This window comes from Echeneis naucrates, chromosome 16, assembly GCF_900963305.1.
Source record: "Echeneis naucrates chromosome 16, fEcheNa1.1, whole genome shotgun sequence".
Lineage (NCBI taxonomy): Eukaryota > Metazoa > Chordata > Actinopteri > Carangiformes > Echeneidae > Echeneis > Echeneis naucrates.
Genome location: NC_042526.1, coordinates 20,433,646 through 20,457,079, shown reverse-complemented (window position 1 = coordinate 20,457,079; position 23,434 = coordinate 20,433,646). Strand labels below are relative to the sequence as shown.

The following is a 23,434-nucleotide window of genomic DNA, read 5'->3' as shown; positions in this document are numbered from 1 at the left end:
AGAAATACGTTCATGCTCTGAAATGGTGTAACATCCTGAAGAGTGATGTGTTATCTGCGGCGAAACTTGTCCACAGCCATTTCTTGATTCTTCTTCAGTTTTTCTACCACTGAACTCAACACAAAGGCTAAACCATAAACGAAAGAAGAAATAAGTGAGCCACCAGTCCTTACTAAATGACATCTTATTCACCCACAAGATGTTACACTGTGGCAAAACTTCACAAAAAAGTCCTATGTCAAATTTCTCAAACAGCTGAGCTTTTTCATTTCTAGGTGAAAATGTATGTTTTTCTCCAAAATAACTCTGTCCTTCCCTGAATAAGGAGCCAAGTCCTCGAGAGTTGGAGGTGGAAACATCCCTTCAGTCCAATGTCTGACAACAGAACACAATAAATTACTAACAGTAAGCTTGTATTTAACAGAGGACTGTTAAATACAAGCTTACTGTTAGTCTCTCTCTATGTATATGTACGTACACACACACACGCAGTTTCTTTACTTTCAGCTGTTCAGAATCCAGAATCAAGTGTGCAGTGATTTTGTTTAACTGAAGTCAGGATCGGAAACTAAATCGATATTACAGCAGAGGGTTTACACGAGAAGAATCAGAGTTGGCTCCCCCTACATGCAGAGGAAATATTTTTCTTTATGTGGAGGAAAAACTGACATCAGATTAAACGTCTGATTTTTGACCCAATTTTTTGTAGGACCCCTGCAGTAATGTGTGTCACCAGGGTGACCAGCTGAGAATGGGTAAAATTCAGGACGAGGGGGGGGGGTTGCAAAACAGCAAAACAGTGACCACACTCCATACACCTAGCATATATCAATTTAATGCAATCTTTCTGTCATTGCACCCTCTTCAAGCATACAACAATGTAAAAAAGGCCTTCATATGTAGAGTAAAAACCGATCAATCTGGCAACTCATACCTGCTGCACAAACAAATAAACCTACGTCATCAAAAAGAAAAACAAAAATGAAAAACGCACATTTGACATAATTGCAGCAACCAAACGTATTGAGCGTGAACATGGAATGTTGAATTATAAACTATGATCTGAACTGATTTTAAAATTGGTAAGCCTAACTATTAGCTAGTTCATGTAGAAAGTGAACTTTTCCAACACTGGCTAACTGCACTGCAACGTCCCATCACTCCTCCTCATGGCTATCTGCGCTGTCCCTTACCTTGCAGCTGCAACTTGCGCTCTCTTCATCATCGGAGGGTGCTGGCTGCAGGATGACTCAACCACCATGATCACTTTTTAATGTTTTATCAGGAAATAATTCCAGATTCTACTCGTGTGATTTTCGTGACAATTAGGGCAGGATTCAGGACAACTGCTTTGATTCCGGGACTCTCCCAAAGCTTTTGGGATGTCCGGACCCCCTACCTGCAGCCCACTGACTCTACCTGGTGATGTTAGTTGTAAATTGCACTGGCTGCTCTTCAAAGACCCTTCAGATGAAATGTTATCTAGTTCATCATCCTCAGTCTCAGATTACAGATATTTCAATGCAAATTCCATCATCCAACATTTGTTTTAAATTACCCTCTGCAACTCTTCCACTCTCCAGTGTTTACGTGTTTTTGTAATAATTACAGGAGTGAACAGAATTGGGCTGGTTCTGTCAATGGTTACTCTCTGACCAACCTCACCTCAGAAAATGCAATGCTGAAAGAAAACTGAAACAAAAACGGCCAGGTGGCAGACTAAGAGAGGAGTCAAACTCAGTTTGTACCTGCAATAGAGATGAGCCAGGGACCATATTTTTTTCATATGAAATAAAAAAGTACAATTCCTTCACTTTAGTTCCTAATTCTCAAACTTATGACTATAAAAGCTCTTTTTTTCTATATATTTTCAGTACAATTGCATTTTTCAAACTTTCTATTGGAGTCACAGGTGGTTGTAGTGGGTGGTCATGGGAAGGTCATGATAAATAATGTAAAAAAATTTAACTCAGGATAACTTTTAAGCAGCTGTGTCACTGTTAGTAGGAGATGGCCTACACATAATTAAACATTGGATAAATGCATTGGTTTCAGTCTTTGTGGGCGGAAGCAGACAGAGGTACGGACAGATATTGCATTCCTAGACTTATTGTGAGCTACTTCAAGTGTCAAGGCTGTGGTCATCTTGATGATGATGTCAATATCTCTTGGTCTCCACTGGTCTTCGTACACAGTGGTCAGACGCTGTTCAGTCAAGTTACTTGTGAGTACTCAAACAGACATACGCAGGGGCTGTCACTCCATCAGTTCAACCTGCTTCTCAGTCAGATGTTGATGTCACAGACATCTGTGGGTGTAGCTAAGAGGTCCTGCCCTTCACAAACTGTCTTAGTTTCCATGGTAACTGAGTGTTGCTGTTCGCCCTGTCTGAGACTGGTTTCCAGCAGAGACTCAATATGTTCCTGTAACACCCTGAGACAGTCCTACGGAACAACAGAGACAATTTTGAATGGTGCAACAGAGTCAAATGACTGAGTGGCAGAGCAATGGGCAATGTACCTACCAGGTCACTTTTGATGGTCTGTGCCAACTGCTCTGTGAGCTTATGCGACATCATGGCATTACCTGCCATTTTAATTTGTAGCCCCTCCACTGCTGCCACCAGGCTGCCAGCTGCCACCATTGAGGGGGGCTAGCTATGAATTTAACATCTGTGGAGCATCACAAAAGAATCAAAACCTCAGTTAATGACAGTTAATGGGAGCCACGCGCTAACACTATATTGAGCCATGGGAGCGAGATGCGGTGAGGCAATGAAGTTATTGTGTAAATGTAGGTCTCGGGGCGATATGGAACATAATCTTATCACAATATTTCAGAAGCTATGTCAGAAGCTTCAAATGATACAGGAGAACACAAAAAAAGAAAAATCGACAACTTAATTCTTTGGTCAATTACAAAAAAATAAAATAGGTAAGACAAAATAGAAATGTCTCAATTCTGACCAATCAGAAGCTTGACAAAATTTGCAGTGCATGCTACTCTGCTTCTTGTTGGACTTTAAATAGCCAAAATGTCTCCACACTACCAAATTCCTCTGACCTTTCTTTTCAACAATGTCCTTGTCTTTTGAGCCTTGAGCTGTGTCTGTGTCTTCTTCAGGGACGCCGTAACTTGTGTGAACATTTTCTGCCATTTTCATGTATTTCACTCCCGCTCCTAACATACTGGTGGCCAAAACACAAGCATGTGTGCTTACATTAGTGATGGGTCTGACAACACCGATGCGTCGGCGCATGCATTGAGCTCATACAGCAAAACCAGCAAAAACAAAAGTGTTGTTGGGCGTATTGCTTTAAGAAAGACATGTGACCGATACAGGAACTGTTTTGAACTGACTCTGACGTACCCAACTGTGTTTATAAGGAAGCGTATCTATCAACGGGATGCATCTGCCAAAAGAATCTCTGATCTTTTGCGGTTCATCGTCAACTTCATCAAGAATTATGGAGCAGCCTCAAGCCAAAAGAAAGGTTTCCGCCGTGTGTGACCATTTTGATCTCATATCGGAAAGTGACTCTTAGTTTACTATTCATATTATTTTCTGCAGGTTAAATGCTGCATTTGTTCGACAGAACTTTCCTATTTAAACAACACCATCTCCTGAATTCTGGGGCATTATAGGGCCAGGCATGAGAATGGAGTCCAAGATACACACAGGATAAACTCAGGTATACAGCCATTCTACAACTTACTCACAGATGCTTTATTGATAATTAATTCCTATTAATTTATTCTCTACCTCATTTTTAACCATCCAGATTCCAGGAAGCAGATGCTGGATGAGGCAATGCTGAATTTTATCCTGAAGGCCTGCCAGCCCCTCAGCATTGTGGAGAGTGAAGGGTTCAGGGAACTGGTTCAGGTCCTTCAGCCCTCATATGTTTTGCCAACCAGAAAGGTTTGTGTGGAAATTATCTAAAGTAGTAGTTGATATATCCAATTTATTTCATCTTTAATTTAAATATATTGATTTACTTTTGGTTTGACGTGGTGTAATTTTCAGACCATCAAACAAATGATAGCCAAAAAGTACGAGAAGGAACGGGAACGAGTGAAAATGGAAGTACAGGCGGCTTTGGCAGTGAGTATAGCTGGCATATGGACATCTGTGAACATGGAGGCATACCTGGCTCTTACCTGTCACTACATTAATGAGAATTTGCAGTTGTGTACATCTGTGTTAGGAGCGTAATACTTTCCACAAAGTCACACTGCTGACAATTTGGCCCAAGTCAAAAGGGGCATGATGGAGGACTGGGACATAACCAATAAAGTAAAGTGTCTTGTGACCGACGCAGCACCAAACATGATTGCATCCACGAAACAGCTCCAAATTCGGCACTCAATTTGCATTGCCTGAAGGCTCAATTTATTAGTTAGAAAATCATGTGATCAGATCCCCACACTTATATCCATCAGACACAAAGCTAGGCACATTGTCACATACTTCAGATCAAGCACTACAGCCAAGGAGAAGCTTGCTCAAGTGCAGCAACAGATGGGACAACCAACCCTGAAACTTATCAATGAGGTGCCAATGCGCTGGAACAGCACATATGAAATACTGTCAAGGCTACATGATGAGAGGGAACCAGTGTGAGTACCTCTGGCCTCTCTAAAAACAGATTTGACTCACTTACAGCTGATGAGTATACCATCACAGGAGAAACACTTCTTGTGCTTGCTCCTTTCCATCAAGCTACAGTGGGGTTGTCCGAAGAGAGGCGAGTGTCAGGGTTAAAGGTCATCCCAATGATGGGATGGCTCTATCTTGCACCAGAGTGTAATGCTTCAACCTTGCACACACAGGCAGCCATAAACCTACATGAACACCTGAAGCGTCGAGCCACAGTGTGTGTTGACCCTAGCAACACTTCTAGACCCCAGATTTAAATCACTCAGGTTCCGCTGTTCCTCCAAATGCAATGAGGCCATCAGTAGACTGCGGTCAGAATGTGCGTCTGTAATCGAATGCACCAATGATCCCAGCCGGGACTTTTTTCACAACAGCTGTCTGCACCCACTTCAGGCATGTTATTCAGCATTATTTGTTTGTTGCTGTTTGGAAATCATGTACTAAATTGTCAATTTGTTGTTTTTGGATAACCTGCAACATCTCAACATCAAAGAGGGCAGGCAGACCAAAAGTGCCACAGCTGATGCCATCCAGGAGGTGCAGATACATCTGGCAGAGGGCAATATTGCCAGGTCCCAGGATTCCATAAGATACTGAGAAAACCAAAAGACAATCTTTCCTAACGTCTTCTGGCTTTCCTTACAATTTCTCTTAACTCCAGCCTCATCTGTGCTGTGTGAATGGGTGTTTTCTACAGTTGGGGAAGTTGTATCAAAAAAGCGTAACAGGCTCATCTTCAAAACATTGGAAAAACTTTTTTTTTTTAATAAAAATTTGTAAAAAAAAAAAAAAAAAAAAAAAAAATCCCAGTCCACATGCATCCTCATTCATAACACATTCACTTAAGATTGTCATGTTCTGATCCATGTTCACATTATTTATTGACTGTATCTAACAATATCAAAGATATTTAAAAATGAAATGAAGATATGAAATAATACAATGACTTTAATTATAATATTGTATATACTAGGTCATCAAATCAGTGTTATCTGTCAACTAGGTTGCCTGCAGGGATTTTTAAGGTCCAGCAGGTGTCAGTATTCAGTGACACAGTATTGACCCAGTATCAATAGTTTTGCAATGTGTCGAAACGTCTCGAGACATCATGACGCCTCATCTACCTATCACTAGCTTACGTTTAAGCCGGCTGCATCACCTACTTTCTCTATGTATGTGTCAACCTTGCCTGACATGGCTGTAACTCCATTCTAACTGTGTGATTGGCTCAGCACGGTGCTATTCTCATTGTCATTGGCTGTTCGTGTTGTTTGTCAAAACATGGATTGGATGAGTTCTATCGACCATGTTTTCTATTTCTAACAAGGAAAAGTTATTTCATAATGTTTTGCTATGTAAATGTTACAAAGTGATCTATCACAAACATGCACATTAAAGTTTCTGACTCGTCAACGCAAGAGTTGAGCCTGATTCAACTCTTCTGTATAACTAGACAGCAGTGTTGTCTAATGAAGTCTAACACAGTCTCTGTGCCACATACCTGTGGCACAGAGAGCCACAAAGGTCTGTGCATGCTTCCTGAGTATGGGCCTGCTCTCCCTTCTGATGGGCAGCTGAGACAGGAAGTTGTCGATGAATTCCAGGGGCGTAACTGAAGCCAAGTCCCACTTCAGCTTATTCAAGACCAGCAGCTCCATTTGCTGTGAGTGGACAAGGACCAGGAGACAGACAGAGAGCACTGAGTCAATGTAAGTAGACAGATGCACAGATTAACAGTAAATGCTTTTTTTTTATCTCCTTTGGAATTTAGGAATTTGAAGTGCCACAGTAAAAGTCATAGGACATCAAAACCATTAGGAATACGCCACTGGAGACAAAAAAATAAAATAAAAAAAACTCTGACTAAATTTCAAGAAAAAATTGTTTTGTAACAGAGTCTAAAAAGTGAAGAACAAGGTCAGCAGGTTACATAAACTCACAAGAGTCATCCTATAGGGATAGGGTGACTAGACGTTTGGAAACACCCCCCCCCCCCCAAAAAAAAAAAAAAGATAAAAGATAAAAAAATATATATATATCACACGAGTTATTTCCTGATAAAAAATGATTAAACTGATCATGGTGGTTAAGTCATCCTGCAGCCAGCACCCTCCGATGATGAAGAGAGCAAGAGAGCCGCAAGGGAAGGGACAGCGCAGTTAGCCATGAGAAGGAGTGATGGGACGTTCCAGTGCAGTCAGCCAATGTTGGAAAAGTTCACTTACTACATGAACCAGCTAATAGTTTAATTTACAATTTTTAAAATGGACTATTGAATTATAAGCTATGATCTGAACTAGTTCATGTTCAAGTTTTGATGATGTAGGCCTATTTGTTAGTGCAGCAGGTATGAGTTGCCAGATTGAGTGGTTTTTCCTCTACATGTTAAGGCCTGTTTACATTGTTGTATTGTTGTATGTTGTATTCATGTATGTATGTTGTATTGTTGTAAGAAGGTCCAATGACAGAAAGTTTGTATTAAATTGATATATGCACAGTCACTGTTTTGCTCTTTTTCTGACATGTCATGACAGTCAACCTGCAAACCCCCCCAGTCCCGAATTTTACCCATTCTCACCCTATCTAGGGACTATAAACCCAGACCAGCCAGACAAATGCTTAGGAGCTAAGATCAGTGTCCCCACAAAAAAAAACATCAACTGAGCTGATGTGATGGAATTGTCTGTACAAATGCAGAGTTTCTCTGCAGATAGTGGGATCATCTCCTTCAGTTTGGAGGCCAGGAACATGCAGGCAGCACCCAGTAACTGCAGGTGAGTCTTCTTTGTGGGTTCCACAGACAGGAAACGGTCCATGTAGTTCATAGCCAGAGGGAAAACCTCCTTGTGACACCTCTGTTCTTCACACACCTGGACAAAGTAACCAGACATCACACTGAAATTAGATATACCGTAATTTCTGGTCTATAGAGCGCACCTGAATATAAGACGTGCCTGCTAAATTTTAAGAGAAAAACAGTTTAGTTCATATATAGGCTGCACTTGTTTATAAGCTATAAATGGCATATGGCAGGAATTATGTTACACAGAAAGATTTCGCCTTTTCACCAGATCAATCGATTTTAACTTGAAATCTGCGTCATATGCATTGCTGTGTTTTCCATGATAAGGGTGTGTGCATGAAGTGCAACTTAAATGACTGATCTGAAGAATTTAGTGTGGTTACATTTAATTTAATTCCAACAAATTCATTGGTTCACTCTGACCTGTTTGGTAATTTCACTGTTCTGATGTGAAGCTAAATGTATTGGCGGCATGACACTTGTTACCCGTAAACATCCATAAATTAGCCACATAGTTGTTTAAACTGCAGGGTTCAAAGCTTGTGAAAAAAGTAGTGGTTTATAATCTGGAAATCACTGTACCACTTCATCAGGCTGGGCACAACTCAACCCACTGCCATGATAAATCCAGTTGACATGGAAGATTATCCTACAGAATGTAGTCGTAATAAGATGAACAGTGGCTATGAAGGGATGTATATGGCCAGTAACCAGGACTAGCTGGAATATGTCAGGAGTGCAGAGCATTGCTTTAGTTATGGGGTAGTTCCTGTGAGGGAAAAATGTATGATGTGAAAAAGAAAGGGCTCTCATGGTGTTGTTTTCCTTTATTTATACCGGATGACCTTATGATTTGTGACCTCATTTAAGATTGTCTTCCACATTGTCATACTATCAAACTTTTTACTTTTCCCCCATAGTGTGAAGTTTGTATCTTTAATACTGTGGCTCATAACGATATAATCCGGCGAACACTAACTAACCTAAAAGAACACATGATGAATACAGGGAAAATGAGAACCACGAGGAAGAGGAAAAGCTCTAGCTGGGCCTGTATAAGTGATAAACGGGCGAGAAGACGAGCCCTTTATTACAGTAGACTGAATGACGTGACGCTCAAGTGATGTTGAACTCCTTACTGTTGTCAGCTTGTGGCCAAAAGATGGTAAAGCCACACGAGCCTCCAACACAAAGGTAGCGCAGGCCTACCTTCAGCTTGCGACATTTTAAACGTTTTTTTTTCATGTTTCTGCGTCATGTAAGCATTAAGTCATATAAGTCTTTCGACTTAAACAGTAATAACATCAGTTATAGACAAAGGTGGCGACAGTCGGCCTTAATTGCGACGTTTAACGTCACTACGCATTAATAATGTTTTAAATTGTTGATTTACTTCACAAGGACCTTTAAAAGCCGACTAGCATCATGGTTATGTTTATCATGCCAAATAATCGCAATTCCAGTGCGCTGCTCCACGAAGGAAGGAATTCCTAGTTAAGAAGAAAGCTGATATATTCGAGGAAGTCGAAAAGACAGGGTTTTTTATGTGGTTCTCTTGAAGCACCGGCTTCACCTCACCTCCAACACCCAGGTTGCCACGATCCTTCGCATGTACGGAACCATTTCTCTCTGGACGCATTTGAAGTAGTTGGGAGCTGGGAGATACTTGTGATGGGATGACATGAGCGCGTGCAGGATCCGGTCAGTCAACAGGCTGGAGTCCCAGTAGGCCCCGGGAGGCCTGTCCCCCTCACAGCATAGCAATTGGGTAGAGTAGGGAGAGAATGATTGGGTAGAGTAGGGAGAGAATGAGAGCAGGAAGAGGGGATATTCAAAACAGTAGGCAGGAACATATGGTGCTGCATGAAGTTCATAGAAATGATGCTGTATGGAATTCATGAAGATATGGGAGCAGCAGGTGTTGCAGGAACATGGGGTAGTGATGATTCACCACCTGCAGGATGAGGGCAGGGAGAGAGGGGAGAGGAACTGGGAGAGACAGAGACTTTGGGAAAACATGGATAGTAAATACAGTACACATGCTTAGAACTGGGAGAAACAGGAATTTAGGAGAAGCATGGTTATTGGTATGTTGGTGCATGCATGGCAGAGAGAGAGAAAGAGAGAGAGAGGGAGAGGTAGAGAGAAAGAGAGAGAGGTGCTCAGTCCTTTCCTCAGCAGTCTAGGCCTATAGCAGCATAGCTAAAGAGTAGATGAACTTTAACATTTTAACTATAAGCTCTATCATACAGAAAGGTTTTAAGCCTGGTCTTGAAAATTGCTAAGGAGTTCGCCCCCTGGACTGATACTAGAAGTTGGTTCCATAGAAGAGGAGCCTGATAACTGAAAAATCTGCCTCCAGATTTACTCTTGGAGACTCTAGGAACCACAAGTAAATCTCCATCTAGAGAGTGGAGTGGCCTACTAGGACAGTAAGGAACTATGAGCTCTCTGAGATATGATGGAGCTTGGCCATTAAGAGCTTTATATGTAAACAGAAGGAGTTTAAATTCTATTCTGAATATTGCATATTCCGGAAGACTTGACACATGAGGCCAATAAACAATCTGGATACACTCTCTGTCTACACCTGTTTACCCTGTCAAACAATGGAGGCCTTTCTCACTCTCACCATCGCAGGGCCAACACACAAAGACAAACAGAGACGAACAACCACTCATGCTCGCATTCACACCTACGGTCAATTCAGAATTACCAGTTAACCCAGACATGTATGTCTTTGGACGGTGGAAGGAAGTACCCGAAGGAAACCCACACAGACACGGGGAGAACATGCAAACTCCGCACAGAAAGGCCCCAGGCCGGGAACCGGACCCGCAACCTTCTTATTGTGGGGCGACAGTACTAACCACTACGCCGCCGTGCTGGAAGCCTTTCTAAGAACAACTATTGTTTTAACCAGTGCATTCTGGAGTAGGCAGCAACTCATCACATGATAAAATTATTGCATGAATTGAAATTTGCAGAACTTTTTTAAGACTTGATGTGGTGATCACTGCACTGCATTCACAACGAGATGGCATCTCTTGCTGCCCAAAGAGACCAAAGCAGCTAAAAGAAGCTACTCTGCTAAACTGAAAAACCCGTTTTCAGTCAATGACTCCAAAGCACTCTGGAGAGGCTTTACTAAGAAATTACTAACTAAAAGAGGCCATCCCCCTCTGCTGAGGTTAGTAATGGCCTTGTTGACGAGCTTAACTCCTTCTTCTGTCCCTCGGTTCAGAGGGAACCACTCTCACCACTGCCCCACCCCAGACCAACTGCTGACCCCTCCCATCCCCCTCCTGTCCCTCAACCCCCACTCATCCTAAGTGAGCATGATGTCTGCTGCCTCTTTCAAAGGCAAAATGTCTGGAAAGCTCCAGGCCCTGACGGTGTAACACCTTCCTGTCTGAGGGCCTGTGGTACCTAACTGGCTGGAATGTTTACACAAATATTCAACAGGTCACTTAAGCTGTGCGAAGTCCCCTCATGCTTCAAAAGCCCCACCATCATCCCAGCCACAAGAAACCCTCTACCACTGGACTGAATGATTACAGACCAGTAGCCTTGACTTCAGTCGCAATGAAGTCATTTGAACAACTTGTGTTGACCCACCTCAAAAGCATCACTGGTCATCAGCTGGATCCACTGCAGTTTGCGTACAGGGCAAACAGGTCAATGGATGATGCAGTGAGCATTGGCCTGCACTTCATTCTGCAACACCTTGACCAGCCAGGAACCTATGCAAGGATCCTGTTTGTCGACTTCAGCTCAGCATTCAACACTATCATACCTGAAATCCTCACAGCCAAACTCTCTCAGCTCACTGTCTCTCCTGCCATCTGTCAGTGGATCTCCAGCTTTCTGACCGGAGTGAGCATGTGCGGCTGGGTAAGGCCACGTCTGGCATACGCACAACCAGCACTGGGGCACCACAGGGATGTGTCCTCTCTCCTCTACTCTTCTCCCTCTACACAAATGACTGTACCTCCAAAGGCCCAGCTGTCAAGCTTCTAAAATTTGCAGATGACACCACTGTCATTGGGCTCATCCAGCATGGTGATGAGTCTGCATATTGACAGGAGGTTGACAGGTTGGTGCAGTCAGCACAACCTAGAGCTCAACACTCTGAAGACTGTGGAGATAATTGTGGATTTTCGGAAATGCCCCACTGTGCTGCCCCCCCCCCACAATATCCAAAAGCCCTGTGTCACATGTGGACTCCTTCAAGTTCCTGGGTACCATCATCTGAAGTGGGAGTCCAACATCAACACCATCCTTAAAAAGGCACAGCAGAGGCTGTACTTTCTACGACAACTGCGGAAACATGGCCTCCCATGGGAGTTTTTGATCATCTTCTATACTGCCATCATTGAATCCATCCTCTGCTCATCCATCACAGTTTGATTTGGAGCAGCCACAAATCAAAACAAGCAGAGATTACAACACACAATGCGGTCAGCATTGGTGCCCCTCTGCCCTCTCTCCAAGGTCTCTACTCTGAGCCGACCAGGAAAAGAGCAGAGAACATCATCAAAGACCCACCCACATCCAGCACACACAACACAACCTCCTTCCATCTGGCAAGCACGACAGATCTCTGCCCACCAAGACATCCAGGCACAAAAACAGCTTCTTTCCCACTGTCATCACCCTCCTGAACTGTGATGTTACATAAGCTATGGGATGTCTGATCAGACTGTTTACCCATCATTCCTGCATACATCATGTTCCCTTTACTATGTCACTACACTGCACTATTAATAAATGAACTGATGTCAAGGTGTAGCTGTTTCTGAGAGACCCCAGGCAGAGAACCATGTAGCCATTTTTCTCTCTTTCTGTCTGTATGACCTTTAACCTCACTTTCTTAGGTCGGCCCGGTATACTCTGGATGCTGCATACAATAGCATTGTTTACAATCTATTGATTCATAAATTGATCTATTGATCCCCTTACACAGAAAGTGATCTGTGGTGATCAGTTCAGTTTACCTTTTGCAATGCTGCCTGTTAATGTTGCTGCTCAGACTTTGCCCTGCATAGCTGCAGACCAAGACTCAGAAAAGAATGCAATGGTTCCTATGATTTTCTTTGATGTTGACCGTGTTTCATCTAGTTACCACACAAGAATAAAGACCCCATTCTCTTCAGTCAAGAGTCAAGTCAAGCTGCTTCAAGCTACATGAAAATGAAGAGAAGACACACAAAGTCAGGGTGTGGACACCACGGTGGACAATGGAGACCAGAGGAGAAAACTCCTCATCAGACTTTCTGTAACCATGGAATGATTCCACACTCAACTTGCTCTTTATTGAGAGCACATGTACAATCAAATACAATCCAACACAATGTAAAACTGAGCAATAAATTTGACCTTTACAAAGTGATGCTTTCAGAAAGAAATTCCCCAAGTATATTGTTTCAGGTCAGAGCTGGATGCTCTTACTCTGGGAGCTTTCACAAACTTGACATCAAAACATTGTTCATTATAAAGCAGTTCATTTTAACACCACTGACGACAACTTGAGGTCAAAATTTGCAGACCACAGTCTTAGCCACTGAATGATCAGATGGCAATACAATCAAGCTGTAGGTGTCTCCATGGGAGTGTTTGCCATGTCTTCACTTTCACTTTCACATCACCAGTTCTGTTGAAACACATGGATTTTATCAGTCCCACTCAACCTGTTCAGTTGTCCCCTGCGCTTAAGACAGTCTGCTCACCAGTTACAGGGCTGCCATCTTGATTTTGGTTCTTATTGAGTTGGAGCAGTGGATTTTACGCAGGCCAGAAACAGCAAAAACAGCAGAAACAGCTTTCTGTATTGCATGGCAGTGTAGCAGTCATCAACTATCTACCTCAGCTCAGTCAAGATTTTGTTTCATCTGTCACCTAGTATTTTCACACATAGCTACACACATTGCAGCAGGTCAGCCTGGGTGAATGCATTCATCTCACATTGTGCCCAGATTTGGTTTCACAGATGACAGGTAGTCTGTCATCTGTGCCTGTCCACTGTCACCAAGTGCCTGCTCATTGAGGAATTTGTTGGGTCTCTTTAATAATGCTATTAGGGGTTTTGACTGAACCTGCTGATCCATTGTCTGAGGCCATTAGAATGTCATTGGAGACTTTAACCAGCGCTGTTTCTGTGCTATGATGGGCTCTAAATCCTGACTGAAACTCTTCAAACAAACTGTTCCCATCCAGATGGTTGTGTAGTTGTTTTGCTACAGCTTTCTCAATGATTTTAGAAATAAATTGAAGGTTCGATATGGGTCTATAGTTTGCCAAAACATCTGTATCAAGATTAGGCTTTTTAAGCTGGGGTTTGATGCCGCGGTCTTAAGTGCCTGAGGTACATAACCCAGAAATAAAGTCAGATTAATCAAATCTAGAATGAACGGCTCAATTAAATAAAAGATCTCTTTAAAGAGGCTAGTTGGTACTGGGTCTAATAGACAGGTTGACGGTCTGGATGATGAAACTATAGAAGCTAGCTCTGAGAGATTCAGAGGTGAGAATGATTCCAGATGTAAAAGAGGCGTCGCAGCTGATTCAGGAGTTGCTGTATTCAGTAGGAGATTTTTATCTAACGTAGGCAAGAGCTGATAAATTCTTTCTCTGATCGTGAGAATTTTATCTGTAAAAAAGTTAATAAAATCATCACTGCTTAGAGCTAAGGGGAAGACTGGTTCAACTGAGCTATGGCTCAGCAGCATAAACAAAGCAGCAAAGATCTGAGGTGCCACTTGAGAGCCGAAAGAGCTGCTTCTATTTAGTGAGCCGTGCCAAAAGAATTGGCTCACTAAAAAGAGCCGTAATTCCCATCGCTACTTTAGCAGGGTACATTTAAACTGACTGACTAACTTCAAATGAATAATACAAGTAATGCAAATGTAAATGCAAAACTGTAAGTATCATATATGAACTGGCTGAATGTCAAATGTTTATTGTGCATTCTACATAATTTTGTAAGATGTATACTACCTGAATGTCAAGGCTATGGATTGACTTGCAGTTAACATAGTCCGCCTTATTGTCACCCAGACTTGTGGAGAGAGGGATGTAGGTAAAATCAATGGCCTTGATAACTCTGGGGAACCCTGTGAAGGAAGCATTTAGTATACAACAATAAGCTCATACTGGTAGCCTATTTCATTCCTATTATATAAATTAGCCTACTCGCATTCTCATAAAATCCCTCCTTTATTAACTGTGTGGGCAGGTGGCCAGGAAACGCCACAAATACTGCTGTTCGGCCGAAAGCCAGCTTTCTGATGCAGGACCCTGCACAATATATGTACTGATGTGATTTTTATGTGGCTAGTTTTATTTTATAAATCAAATCTTTTAAACCCCCTGTCATGTTCACCCCCCGCCCCTTACTGCAATGTTCCTGGTCAAATTTGACCAGTCTGTTTTAACTGTTCTTAAATTAACATAAAAATACAAATAGGCACTGGGAATGTATTCCAAAATGAACCTGTAAAGAAGAAATGGAAAACCAGAGACAAAAGTCCTCAACATGAAGTTGTGTGTGTGTTTGTGCGTGTGCATGTGTGCATATGAATTCATGCACAAGTGGCATTTGGCACTCAGGTCAGAGCAGGCCTTGCAAACACAGGCATCACATTTGCAGCATCACTGGCTTGCTTTGTTGTTCTAGGGGCACAGAGCTCACAGCGCTTCCTTTCAGACCCATGCAGGCTTGGAGGTCCAATTCTCTCCAGTTGACTCAAAACACACTCTTTCCCTCCAGGTTTGTCTCAACATAAAAGGACTGCAAGGCAAACATCAAGCTATATTTTGGGCGTCTGTGTGAAGATATGATACATTGATTAGCCTGGAAGTTGGTGCACGTGGGAGGATCGACACGTAAGTGCAGGAAAGAGATGTGTACCCGCAAAAGACATTGTTCAGTCTGAAATGTGTGGTGTGTGTGTCAATGTTGGCGTGGTGTGTATGGGGATGTTTTCTCATCTGATGGATGAATATAATCTGGATACCCATTCATCTCCTAGGCCGGTCACTTTTGACCTGGAACACAGCAGGTGTACCACAGGTTGACTAAAACACTCAAAGTTCTGTCAGAGTGATGAGCATCACTTTTATATGCAAGTTCACACTGTGGAGGATATCATAAGGCCTTGAGGCAATCACTTGTAAAACACTATGAGTGTTTTAAGTTGTAAATCAGTCAACGCAGGAAGGTTATGGCTTAAGGATGTGGCTTAAACAAAATCTTTAAAATTTTTTTTCATCAGCAAGTTCACACATACACACACACTACTCAGGATGTTTGTTTAGGCAAAGGTGATGTCATTCAGCATCACTGGTGTCTTAGCAACACATTGAGTGCAATGACTGTATTCCACCAACAGGTGTCAGTACAGCACCATTGAACACCTCCCTAAAGTACATGTGTCAGTTTGAATACAGGACCACCGCATGATAGGCAAAGTGGCTTGTTGTTTCTAGGGGTATGATTTTCAAGAGGTCCCGTGTTCAAATCCCAGACAAGCCTAGTGAATTTCTTTTTTTGTCCTATTTGTGATGATGTGGAGATAACACCATGCAAAACCTGAGAGGATTGTGTCCTGCTGTCCTCAACTCAAGAAACAACTTTCCTTAAAATAGAACCTTTATTATATAAAAATGCTTTTGATACAAAAATTGTCACAAGTGTATATTACACAAAGCATTTTTAGCTTAGACAAAACAAACAAGGTTTTAAGGAGTTTTACTGACACAGTGGTTTAGGGGTAGGTCCTATAGGCCTTAATAAAAATGAACTGTTCACTTTTTAGATTGAGTTTATTACCTGTGAAAGAAGTAAATTTTGTTTTCTTTCTCTTAATTGCATATCTTCCACCTTTCAGCTGTTGGGTCCTGTTTTGATATTGGCAAAGTCAGCGCCCTTTGCATGCTCCAGTGTTCAGTGCACCACACATCTCAGGCTTTGGACAGAGGAAGCAAAATGCTGGTTATGATCTTCTTAGAGCCTACACTTAATGATCTTTTTTCCCTTCCCATCGCTGCCTGGCCTTCTGTAGATAAAGTTGAATGGGAGCTGGTGAAGACAGATTTGTTCTTTCGGTTGTTCATAATCCCATCACTAGAGGACCGATGACAGCTCTCAGTTCAATGTCTCCACAGTGGAAGTTGCCTAATGTCCATCAATAAGACAGCTGATCAGATGTCAGGTAGAAAGTGTTCTTGCTGACCTCTGACCTATAGCTGCTTCAAAATTACTGTCTGACATAGCCCCTCCCATTTCACACAGACTTAGGCAAAGCATGACGAAGACATTTGTCTTGTGCTTTCAACTTGAGGAATTGCAAAAGGAAAGAAGTTTAGAGTTACTGGGTCAGAGTCAGCTGATGGTCCTGCAGAAGAGATGCTCAGCTGCCACTCTTCAGAAAAAGACTCCTTCAAACCAAACATGGCAACCGACACACAAACATACATATGATCTACACACAAACACAGATAACAGAAGTTGCTATAAGAATAATTCATTTTTAAGTGTAAAATAGCTTCAAGATGTATTGTCAGTATGAGAATGGTCTTTTTGGGAGTCTATGGTCTGTATACAATAGCAGCAAATACTTTTGGTAAACAGGACAAGAAGGGTCAAATTCACAATGAGGAGCATCCACACAGTCGATGACTTCATTACACTTCTATATAAAAAAAAAAGCTTTACATGTTGGTATTCATTTGGTATATTTTTCTCATATGGTGATTTAACAAGGCCCCAATTTGGACTACAAATAATTCCCAGACTGAAATGTGAGTGACACCAATTCAAAATAAAGTACACAGGATTTCTCTGTTGACCCTGTTTCATCCATCCACTCACCCATCCCACCCCATCACATTTATCCAGGAATCCTTGATGGGTCAGTCTAACCTCCTGTACTAATGGGAAACATTCACACACAGCTGTCCAATCATCCATCCATCGCACACACATCCTCTCATCTCTCTGTCTTGTTTCCTGTGGAGCAGGGGATCAGCCAGCGAGAATAAAATAGTAAAATAATTCCTCTCATCTATTTTTGTGCATATTATTTTAACACTATATACAGTCCTGCCACAGGTCTGCCAAAAAAGACCCCATGAGGAACAAGGATAAAATGTTAGGAAGTGAGAAGGTGTTCGGGGCAGGGACAGGCATACCTTTCATGCCTTGGATTGAATGAATAAATTGAGGCATTAGACTGATGACAGACTCTCAGACAATGTGTTCAGGCTCATACTTTGGACAGATGAAGCAGAGGAAGTTTTATTTTCTCAGTCCCCCTTCAACCTGTGAGGGAACGTTGGAGTAGGACATGGATGACACAGACATCTGATGGGATGCTGGCCACCCTGAAAGCTCAAGGATGACTGGAATGATGAAATGACCAATGTGGGACGCAGGCTCTTGAGCAGAACCTGCTGACAGGAAGCAGCAAGTGTGAGCCTATCTGGGCTGGAGCTAGACTGGACCAGGCTGATTCTGGTTAAAGCAAAAGCACTTTGTCTATCCCTTCATAACAACTCTCTCAAACTAGAGGGTCATGAAGAGTCGGTGCAGGGGGAGGGGGGAGGGGGACACAGGTGGAAATAGGAGCGCTCTGTGGAGGGGGAAGGGGGGCAGCTCTCCTCAGCTGACAGGTACTGGGAGCGGGGTGTTGGAGGTGGAGGGTAGGGATCTGAGTCTGAGTTGAGGTCCATATAATACTTGTTGTGCTTGCCATGACTGCCATGGCTTGTGGCCTTCCAGCGGCCCGCTGCTGACGCCAGACCAGCCGGCAGGTGGTGGGGGGTGTAGTCACTGTCACAGACGTCGGTGCTGCAGGGTGTAGTAGGTGGGACAACACCACGGATGGAGTGGTAAGGTCTGAGGGGAGAGGACACAGGCTATTAACACACTGAGGGGAGAACAAGAAGCATGTAGAATCTTAACATAAACAAAACTTCCTGCTATTGACTGTGTTTTTGAATTAATGTTTTTAATATTTGGAGATGTTATTTTCTCTTTGTTAGCTCTTTTTCTTGTCTTTCTTGTTGTCTTTTTCTTTGACCATATTTCTCTGATTTTCAGCTGAAATAACAGTTAACACTTATGTTTTTGAGAAAGTATTGCTGGAATATGTAAAGATGACCACAAAGTTGTTTTTTTAAATTTATTTTCTTTGATTTTTTTTTTTTTGGACCAGTGGCACTGCCATTTGCCTGTAGCTAGAAACAAGATTTGCATTTCTCAAGGTAAATTCAGGTTAAATCCTGTGATTTCTGGTTTTTGGTCCTACAAAGGTGGCTAATTTGTTATCAGGATAAATTACGGCTCTAACTTACACTGAATGGCTAACCTACCCCAGAGTAGGTTATGTTGGAGATTGAAAACACTGAGTATAAAAGTCCCACCCTCTGAACAACCAAGTATCTCAGAAAATGACATCACTGTCTGAAAGCCAACCCCATGGGACTTCGAGTGGATTGGCAGGATCCTCAGAAGAGCAAAAGTTTTCAGAAATAAAATCCATTTGGTCCAACAGGGAAGTTGGTATATGAGAGATATAGATTGATCAGAATGACTGAGATCCATCTGTCAGCTTTTAGAGCTGTATGAGTATGGCTCTGATCATGGGTGGTTCATTTAAAACAGATTGGACGATGCACAATGGGATTATGAGGACTTCTTCTTTTATGATGTTCCATTGAAATTGGAGTAAGAGAAAGGACACAAAAAGGATTTTGATAGTTTACATCTTTATGGTCTTGAGAGGATACTGAGTCATATGAAGCATGAAGTATGATGAAAACTGCAGGAGGAATTTGTTAAAGTATGAGGCGTCTAAATCAACAGATCGGACAATCCTGGAGTTATAAGGACTTCCTCTTTTATGGCGACATATCAAAATTGGCGCCATTGCCACTGTTACATCTGTCCCTGTGGCTGTCGATCCGGACACACCCCCAACCCCCAATTAACCAGTGCTACTCTTCGAGGGTTTGTGCGTGTGTAGAGGAGGGAGCAAGACTGATTGCCTGAGTGGAGACTGGTGCACAGGAGCAGAGCAGAGCCATCATCCACTGCAACTCGTGCCATATTATCACCACTAAAAAGCCTAGTGCTTCCACTTCCACGCTGCCAGATTGTAGCCTCTACTCAGTCAGTTACTACGTTCAGCTCTATCATTACCAGATTGTGTCTTTGCCTAGACTTGATCGCTGTTCACTTACCGGCTCTCTTCCTCTGCCTTCCTCCTGTCCCAGTCTCCTTTTAAGCCTCCTGCTCTGGATTCTGTTCAACCTGGTCCCTGTCTTCCCCTCGGCCCCTGCGTTTCCCAGCCATTCCCTCCCTGCTCATCTCCCTGCTCCACTGTAGGAATAAAACCTTTAACCGTGACCTATGTTTGCGCCTGAGTCTTTCTGTGAGCCCATAACAGTCACAGGCAAAGTCAAAATCTCTAAATGCTACTAAGTGCATTTGAAGTCATTTGGATACAAGATAAAGGAGTTGTTCTTTTATCTATGCAGCATGCCAACTTCCTCTTTCCATTAAGAGATGTTTGACTCAGTCACAACAGATAGATGTATTCAGGGTGGGATCCTGATCACATGTGGCAAATTTGGAACAGCTTGTACCATGTATTCTCTTTTGAGGACTTCCTCTCTTATGGCGACACACTGAATTTGGTGCTGCGATGGGAAAATTCTGACATTGATTGTTCAAGGTACTTATGACTCAGGAAGACAGATTTTTGTCAAGAACACCATATAAACTGTATGCTTTGAGGGCTCGAGGCTCTCTCACTGACTGGCTTTTCATACGGTTGTATCTGTGTGAGTCCATTCACTGAATGCGATTAAACTCAAGAAAAGACAGCTGACGTGTGCAGACTCTTTTTCCAAGATCTTTGTCAGCTTTTTGCCACCACAATTTTGGCGACCACGAAGGGACCACATCTGTGAGCGGGTCCTGGGATTCTGGACGGAAGGTGTTAAAACTGTGCGCAACAAGAGCCGAGACTCTTGCGACCTCAAACTCCCAAACTATCGAAGGTTGAGAAGAGGGCCTGACATCTGGAGGACCGGAAATCCCTTCACAGTTGGGGTCCAATGAAGTCAGTGGCTTTAAACATCTTTCCTCGTGAGTTAACTGCGCAGGGGAAATTCTTCTCCACCTACTGAGATAGGTTGGCAGACGTGCCAGACACCGTTTTCAGGAAAAACTGTGTGCTGGAGAAGTGATGAATAGCTCAGGGAACTGGTCTTTCTAGGTCCCTGAACTAGAAAGCTTGACAAAAAGAGAGAGAATCAGCAAAACAAGCAGAGAAGAACTGCATCACTAATAAGATGCACCTGGCCCAACTCAAAGAACTGGAGAAGGGGCAAAGGAGGAAGCAACAGGGCAGACGCAGAGATGATGACCGCTGGGGAAAAAAAAAAACAAACAACAACAAAAGGAAAAAAAAAAGCCGTAGCAGCAGAAACATTAAGAAAAGAGATGGGGCAGAGGACTTAGTATTGATTGACTACATGGTGGTTGCACGGGGACGGATGGATCTGGTGATGACACTGGCCTGGCTAAACAAACAAACGCTTCAGACACATAAGAGCACAAACACCGACACAAACCTAAAAACACACAAAACACACACCATAACTGAAACAGACAATAGATGATATTCCTGACTAATTCCAACATCCTGAAAAACAAATCATATTCAAGTGGAAAGTAAACCTCCCTCCCTCTGTTGTGCTGCCGCTTCCTGACACACACACACACACACACACACACAATGACGTCACATGTAATTTCATATAATTTAATTTTCTATATAGTGCCAGATCACAACAGATGTCATTTAAGGTTAATTTTCCTGTAGAACATGTCTATAGCTACCTTGTGTCAGGGATTGAGTTTTGTTTGTGTTCATGTCCTGTTTTATATTTAAAATCTTGTTGTTATTACATTTCCCTCATGTTGATTACCTTTCCTGTCCTAATTTGGTTCACCTGTGTCTTGTCTAGTCACTGTTTATTTAAGTCCTGTTTTCTGTTTAGTCTGTGTCAGATCCTTGTCCCTGATCACATGTTGTCTCTCTGCCCGTGTCTCTGCCTACCCTCTTTCCACCCTCTTTCCTGACTCTAACTAACTAACTAACGTCTTGCCGGAGCGGGCAGGACTCATGGGTTATAAGGTAGTAAGATCTTGTGGAATTTTCCATTAAGCATGGTTTAGCATTAAAATGCTAAAAAGGGGGGAATGTGATGGGGAAAATTGACTGTTCAAGGTAATTACGTCTCAGCAAGACAGATTTTATGAGAATGATGCTAGCACCATATGGTTTGTCTACTGACCCTCTTTGTCAAGAGCAGTATATAAACTGCTGTTTTGAGAGCTCGGCATTCTCTCATTGACTCATTGTTCATACGGTCATATGTGTGTGTGAGTCCATTCACTGAATGCTGACGTATGCAGACTCTTTTTCCAAGATCTTTGTAATGCCATGCCAAATGGCTATAATGGTATTGAGTCTGACTTCTTGTGTCCAGTGGTTAGAGCTTTTGCTTCACAGCAAAAAGTTTGCTGGTTTGAGCCTTTCTGTTTGCATGTTCTCCCTGTGTCTGCGTGGGTTTCCTCTGACAACTTTGGTTTCCTCCCACTCTCCAAAGACATACATGTTTAGGTTAAATGCAACTCTAAATTGCTCATACGGCTGAGTGTGAGTGGTTGTTCGTTCTATCTGACTCTGTATTGGCCCTGTGATAGAATGGCAATCTGTCATGGGTGTACCCCGCGCTAGCAGTGGAAAATGAATGAATGAATGAATGGTCTGGAGTTGATACTAAGCAAAGATTAAGTAATTTGGATGAAAATTGGAGGAAGAGTTAGGAAAAGTACTAGGCATGCAAATTGGCAAAACTTGCCAAAAATCTAAATTTCAAGTCAAATGGTTCCTGTTTGACTTCCTGTTGGAGTGAGGGAAAGATATTATGGATATCAACTTAAATGAAAGCCATCCTAAAATCACCAGCGTGGAAATATTTAACTTTCTCCCTGGTTTATGTTAACAACTTTTGCGTCAAAAAAAAAAAAAAAAACAAACAAAAAACTACAAACTACAATTTGTAATTTTTGTGACACACATCTAGCAAACTCCTTAGGCAACACGACAAATATGGCAGGACAATTTCCATAGGTATTATAAAGAATTAGACTCATGAATACAATAATGTTAAGACAGTCAACTCTTCTATCTTCATTTAGAGCCACAAAATTAATTTCATGCTAAAGCAATAACATGCTATGGGGAGATTTGTAGCATCGTACAAACAACCTTATTCAGTGTTGGAAGGTTTTAAGCATTTAATTAGTGCCAATTAGTCACATCTTATCACAACTGTGCTTCCCTCCATGTACACGAGTGAAACCAGTTATCGTTAGATTACACTGTTAATACAGTATTTAAACTAGACAAAAAGGCCTATCACTCACAACATAATGCAGACCATCTTATGAAATAACAATTAGAAAATTACAGAAAATGACACTAGATTAAACTAGACTAGTCTAAAATCAGTTATCTGTGCTTCAAGAACCAAAAAAAGATCACTGGATCAATTAGATCGAATCATGACTTCAAGATGAATCTGAAGTGAGGATTTGGATACTACTAACACCAGAGACACGCGCATTATCACTAACATCAGAGCAGCTGGGACAAAGCCTGATCCAGATCAGGTTGTGCCTCTAGGCACTAACGGTTATACTGACTAAATCACAATGAACAGATGGAGCTTTGATTTTGCTTTGATGGTCTTTCACATGAGAGCGTGCCAGTGAACCAGCATTTTCTAATAAAAAAAAACTCAACAGATTTCTGCAGATTTAGGCACATTTTCACGAAATTCAGGCTGACATTTTGGGTTCTTTGTAAAGGTAGAACAATATAATAGATTTG

General features: G+C 42.2%; 1 protein-coding gene and 1 pseudogene across 3 annotated transcripts in view; both read right to left on the bottom strand.

The window, feature by feature from the left end:
• Window positions 1-2,285: 2,285 nt before the first annotated feature.
• LOC115056674 (G1/S-specific cyclin-D1-like) lies at window positions 2,286-9,224 on the bottom strand (annotated as a pseudogene).
• A 6,877-nt stretch (window positions 9,225-16,101) lies between these two features.
• lrp5 (low density lipoprotein receptor-related protein 5) overlaps window positions 16,102-23,434 on the bottom strand; it is a 77,983-nt gene continuing 70,650 nt past the window's right edge. For 2 of the 3 annotated variants that reach the window (XM_029523286.1, XM_029523289.1), the window contains exon 29: window positions 16,102-18,360. In XM_029523286.1, the coding sequence (XP_029379146.1) occupies window positions 18,036-18,360 (325 nt within the window). In that variant the 3' untranslated portion in view covers window positions 16,102-18,035. Of the gene's footprint in view, window positions 18,361-18,695; window positions 18,702-23,434 lie in introns of all 3 variants that reach the window. The other variant, XM_029523288.1, reaches the window with a different exon arrangement.